Source organism: Sinocyclocheilus anshuiensis, unplaced genomic scaffold (genome assembly GCF_001515605.1).
Source record: "Sinocyclocheilus anshuiensis isolate Anshui unplaced genomic scaffold, SAMN03320099.WGS_v1.1 scaffold673, whole genome shotgun sequence".
Lineage (NCBI taxonomy): Eukaryota > Metazoa > Chordata > Actinopteri > Cypriniformes > Cyprinidae > Sinocyclocheilus > Sinocyclocheilus anshuiensis.
The window spans coordinates 281,593-289,496 of NW_015539862.1; the positions used below are offsets into that span (position 1 = coordinate 281,593).

Sequence of the window (7,904 nt, forward strand, 5' to 3'; positions counted from 1 at the left end):
GTATATTTTGCGCACAGAGATGGAATATCATCGCGGATTTTGCCTATGGAATCCACAAAACTTCTTGTAACTCTGTGTGCCTCTACTGCGTCAATTCCTCTCATTTGAAGCTGTGCATAAAGGATGTCAACACGGGGCATAATTAATTGAAACGGATCCAAAAAGAAGAGAAATTTGTGATCGGAAAGCATTCGACAGAAACCTTTAGCCTCCCTAACAGTAACTGAATCAAAGCCTCGAGACGACTGGATAGATTCAAAACATTCCAGTAGAATGGCTTGATTTTTATAGACCGTACTGACAGCACGGCTGCTAAATTTCCAACGTGTCTGAGATGACCGTGGTAGCCGTTTCCCTACTATTTCATTCAGAACTGCTGTTCTTTTTGGGGATCTCGAAAAAAAAGATGAAAAACCACCAAGATCCAAGAAGAAACATCGGACAGGTGCCATTCCAGAAACAGCATGCTCCATTATCAGATTTAATTGGTGTGCATAGCAATGCACAAAATGTGCATTCGGGTAAACGTCCTGTAATTTCTTACGCACTCCTCCAGATGCTCCTCTCATCACATTAGCTCCGTCAAATGTTTGTGCAGTAAGTCTCCCCTTGTCAAATTCACTGTCAGGAGAGCAAACTACACGCAACTGCTATATCACCCTGAAGACTGGTTGCCCACTGAAGCTAAGCAGGGTTGAGCCTGGTCAGTACCTGGATGGGAGACCTCCTGGGAAAACTAGGTGGCTGCTGGAAGAGGTGCTAGTGAGACCAGCAGGGGGTGCTCACCCTGTGGTCTGTGTGGGTCCTAACGCCCCAGTGTAGTGACGGGGACACTATACTGACAAAAAGCACCGTCTTTCGGATGAGACGTTAAACCGAGGTCCTGACTCTCTGTGGTCATTAAAAATCCCAGGATGTCTTTTCGAAAAAGAGTAGGGGTGTAACCCCGGCATCCTGGCCAAATTCGCCCATTGGCCTCTGACCATCATGGCCTCCTAACCATCCGCACATCTGCTGATTGGCTTCATCACTCTGTCTCCTCTCCACCAATAAGCTGGTGTGTGGTGGGCGTTCTGGCGCAATATGGCTGCTGTCGCATCATCCAGGTGGATGCGCCACACTGGTGGTGGTTGAGGAGATTCCCCCTTCTATGTAAAGTGCTTTGAGTGCCCAGAAAAGTGCTATATAAATGTAAGGAATTATTAATTAATTAACTGCTCTAACAGCACCTTGGAGATCGAGTCGGCATTCGTGTGACCATCAATTGTTTTAAAACCAAAAAAATCCCTCTTGAACAGTGTTAGCTGGATCAATATAACGGAACACTACTACGAGTTGGCAGTGAGTTGATATGTCCGTGGTTTCGTCACACTGTACAGACAGAAAATCTTTTTTTTTCAGCTCACCTATAATGTGGCCTTGCATTACATCAAGCATGCAGTCCAGTAAATCGTTCTGAATGGTTTTAGATGTACCCTTAAAAACTGTGGAGTGCTCAAGATGTCCCTGCATGATATTATCAAGGGAAGCAACAAGATCCACAAGACCTCTGAAAACACTGAGATTGTCGGAGGTTTCAGTCTCATCATGCCCTCTTAGAGCTAACTCAAACGCTCCGCAAAAACGCATAGAGTCAATTAACTTTGAGAGAATGGGCCTATTTTTATCCACTTTCTTATTGTGGTTTCGCACACCAACACCATAGCTCTCATCTAACCGTTTTGCTATATTAGCTTGTCCAAGCATGGCTAGCTTCATTGCACAGGTAAGATGAGCTTTGCTAGATTCGTGTATTTTAGCCTTTTCAGAGAAGTGGTTTACATCGCACACACCTATGCTACTCCACACATGGCCCTGTCCCCCTGTTAAAGAAGAACAGAAAAGCAAGCATGGGAAACAGAAAACTTTATTTCATTTAGCAAGGCTTCTTCTCATACCACGACCTGGAAAATGTTCTATTGAATGACCTACCATTGTCCTTTGTTTGCTGTACAATTTTTATATATGGTTTGTCGGGGCCAAGCTGTTTGATCGCTAATTTCTCACTAACTGACTCGCTCAAAAAAGTTCTGTAACAGAAACTCGACACTATTACACGCAAGATGATCTGTACTAGAGCCCGACCGATATATCGTTTTGCCGCAGATAAAATGCTTGAAATGGTGTAATTACATGGTCCAGCAGAGCGCGCTCCATTGTTTGCTACTGGCGACCTGGATGAAATGCTTTAAAGCTTAAGTCTATGGAAAACCATTGAAACTTTGAACGGCCATATATCCGTAACGGCACGGTGAATCCGCACCAAATTCGGGGGATCCCTTCAGCTCGAGAAATGCTCTCGAATGCCAATCAAGTGTACATCTAGAGGCCCGCTTTCGAATGAGACCACCCCCGCGTCGATACCCGGTGGGGGCTACCGACGCACTGTCTTATTCGACCAAAAGTGCCCTGCGAGGTGAACTTCACATGAAATTCCGCCATGATTCCAGTTCCAAGGGAACGTACACGTTACATTCAAAGGGCATTAAAGTGCGCGAGACGTGAATTTATATTGTATTTATTTACAGAGGTAAATTATGTCACACTTCACACTTCTCTAGTAAGTTTCGTCTGTGTGTGAAGACAGTAGCGCAAATCTGTGAATGAATGTTCCGAAGTGAAAAACTTCAACGGAATAAAGTTGAATGGAATTGAATTGAATTAAAGTTGAATAAACTTAAACTTTACTGTACAGTGCACTGATGTCAGACTCATTTGGGATAATAAAGTTTATTGTTAAATTGTTAAATGCCCTGCCTCCATTACGTATCTTTGTCACGTCATTATAAGTGTTTGATCACCACATTTGAGTGATCATTGCAAAAAATGTGTTTATGTATATATATTCTGTTTATGTATACACTGTATTCTATATATAGTACCAGTCAAATGTTTGGACCCTGGAATGGGAAAGTGTGCAAACTTTTGACTGGTACTGTACTATAATATACACAAAGAATGTCAGCCGATATATCGATATCTGCCTTTTTTTACTCCCTAATATCGGTATCGGCCCCAAAAAACCCATATCGGTCGGGCTCTAATCTGTACCACTCGCCATCTTCACGGTCTGATGCGTTTGGTTAACTGACACAGACTCATATACACTTGCTGATGCGGATTGATATAATATTGTCCGGAACTACGTTTACGTAACGTAAAAGTAAGAGGGGCAGTCTTGTATCTGCCCATATGTCTCTAAATTAGAGCACGCTGCATTTCTATTTTTCACCACAAATTTATATTGAGAAAATGTGTGGCGCTGTTGAGCTCGGGAGGGCAGCGAGACCCGCTGCCCCGCTTAGTACAGTCATTAATATACATCCAACCTGTCAACCGAAGCAATGTGCTAAATTTCAACATATCCATCTCACTTTATGACTTAAAACAGTCTAGAAACTCCGAAAATATTTTTGGAATAATGATGAAAATTTTTGAGTTAACAGTTTAGGACTGGTTCAGTTTATATAGAGTTCTATGTTTTTAAGTGGCTGAATATTTTGGTGCTGCCCATTCAGACGAGCCGTGCCTGGTCCAAACAATGGAAATGTGTTTTGTAAAGTAGGGCTACTGTTGTAAACAAGATGTTGCGCCCTCTGTTGTGTGGTCAAAGTAGTGTGGAATAAAGCAACTCTCCTGAAGGACACTCTAACTGACATGAAAATGCAAATATACACCTTTTCACCTGCCAATAAATAAGTCAACCATTATAACGTCTCCCATCTAACCGATCTAAAATAGAAACACAATGAAATTAAGCCAGATTAAACTTCAGTCAATTATCCTTCAATAAAAATGTGTATGGTTCCACACAGAGTAATAATTAGAGCCCGACCGATATATCGTTTTGCCGATATTATCGGCCGATATGAGCCTGTAGCCGATATATCGGTATCGGCGAATATGCCGCCGATATGAACTTTTTTTTTACAGAACATGTAATGCAGATAAAATGCTTGAAATGGTGAAATTACTTAGTTTGTCCAGAAGAGCGCTCCATTGTTTGCTACTGGCGACCTGGATGAAACGCTTTAAAGCTTAAGTCAATGGAAAACCATTGAAACTTTGAACGGCCATATCTCCATAACGGCGCGGCGAATCCGCACCAAATTCGGGGGATCTCTTCAGCTCAAGGAACCCTCTCGAACGCGAATCGAGTGTACGTCTCGAGGCCCTCTTTCGAATGAGACCACCCCCGCGTGGATAGCCCCCGGGGTTTGGGAGTTACGGGTGGTTAAATTCGCGGTCCGGCGCCGACCGATCTAGCGATCCCGGGGGGTTACCGACGCGCTGAGGGTGGCGTTCGAGAGGGCTCCTCGAGCTGAAGGGATCCCCGAATTTGGTTAAGATCCACCGGTGCGTTCGCGAGATAGTGACACCAGTCAACACTTTCACTTCGTCTAGTACAAATATATTGCTTTGTTTCATAATTACAGTGTATACGTTTTTCGGTAACACTTTAGAATAATGGTCCGTTGATATCAAGTAACTATGCAGGAAGTAATAGGTAGTACTACATTAACACTTAGCTTAATACTATTATTGACTGTCAGTCTTTATTCACCTGTTTCTCGTTATTTCTCATTAAAATTAAAGTAAATAGTGTAAATTACATCGCTAATGTCATAGAATAGCACATTGTAACGCAGTGTTACAACGTGCCCCATCTGCGCAACTGGAATTTAAAACTGGTTAGTGTCTTCTGCTAGTAATCAAAGCATTAAAAAACTATCTGAACTGATAAATAACAGATTGGAGATTAAAATAATAGCAGATTTGTCTAATTTTAAATGAATAATAAAAACTGAGATAAAAAATTTACTTAAGCCAGAATTTAAATGTTACTATGGTAAAATAAATATTCAAACCACGTGTGTTACAACTAACACCCCATTACTTTGTGCATCGCACTCATCGCAAGTTTATTGTTAAATTGTTAAATGCCCTTACATATCTCTGTCACCATTATAAGTGTTTGATCACCACATTTGAGTGATCATTGCAAAAAATGTGTTTATGTATATATATTCTGTTTATGTCTATACTGTATTCTATATATAGTACCAGTCAAATGTTTGGACACACGAATGGGAAAGTGTCCAAACTTTTGACTGGTACTGTACTATAATATACACAAAGAATATCGGCCGATATATCGGTATCGGCCTTTTTTTTACTCCCTAATATCGGTATCGGCCCCAAAAAACCCATATCGGTCGGGCTCTAGTAATAATGTTGCAAACTAATACCTGCACAAATATTTAGCCGTACAAATCCCTACCACACTTCCAAACCATTTACATGGACTTGAAAATGATATTTGAAAATGAAGCAATTTGTAGTTTTCTAAATTCTTGCCCTACGGTCAAATGAAACCTGAATTATCCACTCTGCACAAAAGATGACAAAACGTGAGCTCTTTGAAAACAATAATGCAAATCCTTTAAACCCACACAAGAATAATCACTTTGAGACTGATCTGACCTAAACAACCAGTTGTAAGGCAAGCGGACTGTTAAGATTAATAATTTAACTGACAGAGGGTCTAACAAACAAACTGTGGCAAACATACATATTGACAGAGCAAAAGGCACCCACGTACGGAGGTGTCACAACCTGAAGCACATTAACAGAAAGATTACAATAGGAGGCAATACTCACGTGGCTTCTGGCCCCATACGTACAAATGGAGCTTCCCAGAAGAGTAGTAGATGAACCCCAAGACCAGCATGGGACACAGGACGAACAGTAGTTTGTGTGCAGCCTTCATGTTCCTCAACCATTCACATGGTACCGTGTTTTTATATCACCTAGGAACAGGACAGAAAAAAATCCAGGGAATCTGAACACCATGTTCACAGCATGCAGTGAAGCAGACAGACTCTCATTATTAAAGGTGGTCCTATTATGCTTTTTTTACATTTTCAACTTCCCTTAGTGTGTAGGGTTGCTGCTTGAGCCTGAAAAAGTTCTGCAAAGTTACAAAGCACAAAGTGCTATCCAAAGGGTGACGTGCGACAAGCTGTCTGACAGCCTGCTTTCTGTGCTCATTCTTTGTGTGTGAGCACTCAGAAAACCGTATATAAGGAATTTAAACTGATGAGGCTTTAAAACACAAGCAGATGTGTTGTGTATTGTTGTCGGAGTAGCCAAGACATAAGTTTTTGCATTTAAAGCAGATTTTTTGCATTTCAAGAGACAATGTCTTAAATGAGTCATGGAATCATTTGATTCGTTCAAAAGGACTGATTCATTCAGGAACATGAAAAGTAATTAGGTAATAGGTAAAGTAATTGAATCCTTCGCTCATTCAAAACGCGGATTCATTCAAGAACCAAACACCTGTGTTACTCTGAGATGTGCAACACTTCTGCTGTGGATTTATTTGGAACTATTTTTGTTTTTTGATATAGAGAAAAAACAGACAACACTGTCTCTAAAATCACTTAGAAAAAAAATCACTTAGTCACTTAATAATAACTTCTTATTTCTGAACTGTATAAAATCAATATCACATTTACAATCTAATATTTGGTAAACCAGCTCTCTTCTTCCTCTAATATTGCTTAACTAAATGCAAAAAAAACAAGAACCCATACATAAAGAAGTCACTGGTAAATATCACTGTGTGAGAAAACAGACTTGTGGAGTGAGCATGTGAACTGTGTCAACTGTGTGAGTCTCATTCTCAATGATGGCAGCCCTGGGCAGTCCATGCATGCGTGTCTGAATGTTTGTGCAGTGTTGTGTTTAGGGGTCGACCGATATGCGTTTTTCAGGGCCGATGCTGATTATTACAGATCAAGTAGACCGATGACCGATATTTTGAACCGGTATATATGTCTGGAATAAAAATGAAAATGAATGTCAAAATTAAGAATAACAAGAGCTCTAACAAAAACTGCCTTTCCTCGATTATTACAGATCAAGTAGACCGATGACCGATATTTTGAACCGGTATATATGTCTGGAATAAAAATGAAAATGAATTTCAAAATTAAGAATAACAAGAGCTCTAACAAAAACTGCCTTTCCTGGTGTTGGTTGAGTGTAGTACTCCCACACTGCACTTCTTACTCTTGTCTTCCTCTGTGCATCCATCTACAATAAGGGTAATATAAAGAGAGAGTTAAAAGTGGGGCCACTGTATGCTTCATGTTTAAGCCTATGAATACTGTACTACAGCTAAACATCTTGGGGAAATGTAAGTATTTGGCTTCAATAATTTACATGTTAGAAATGTATGTGTAATAGCATAACCTCTCATAATTCCTCAATTATTTTCTGATGACTAAAACATAACCTACAATAGTAGAGGTGACTATTCAAATTATCATCTAATGCACATCAATGGATTAACTTAAAAATAATGTATATAATAAGTGTAAATAATTTAAAGGGGTCATATGATGTTGCTAAAAAGAACATTATTTGGTGTATTTGGTGTAATTAAATGTGTTTGTGCGGTTTAAAAAGTTCAAAAAACACATTATTTTCCACATACTGTACATTATTGTTTCTCCTCTATGCCCCGCCTTTCTGAAACGCGTCGATTTTTACAAAGCTCATCGGTCTGAAAAGCGAGGTGTGCTGTGATTGGCCAGCTATCCAGTGCGTTGTGATTGGCCGAATTCTCAACCGATTTGAATCGTCACATATTTGAATCGATTTTCAACCGGCTCGCGGTTAATCGTTACATCCCTAATCACATCCTTTATTTTCCCCCAGATGTAATTATCTAGGTAGTTGAATAAAAATATTTGGACTTAATATATAAAAATTACCTCAACATAGCACCAGCAAGCTTGTTAGCTAGACAGTTAGCATCAGCTAACAATATTTACTTATTTTCAGTATGGTTATGA

General features: G+C 40.1%; 1 protein-coding gene across 4 annotated transcripts in view; it reads right to left on the reverse strand.

Annotated features, from left to right (window-relative positions):
- The window catches only part of LOC107684930 (CMP-N-acetylneuraminate-beta-1,4-galactoside alpha-2,3-sialyltransferase-like), a 64,916-nt gene that overhangs the window by 50,702 nt on the left and 6,310 nt on the right, over positions 1-7,904 (reverse strand). For all 4 annotated transcript variants that reach the window (XM_016481316.1, XM_016481315.1, XM_016481314.1 and 1 more), the window contains exon 2: positions 5,701-5,849. In XM_016481316.1, coding sequence (XP_016336802.1) covers positions 5,701-5,809 — 109 coding nt within the window. In that variant the 5' untranslated portion in view covers positions 5,810-5,849. The remainder of the gene's footprint in view (positions 1-5,700; positions 5,850-7,904) is intronic.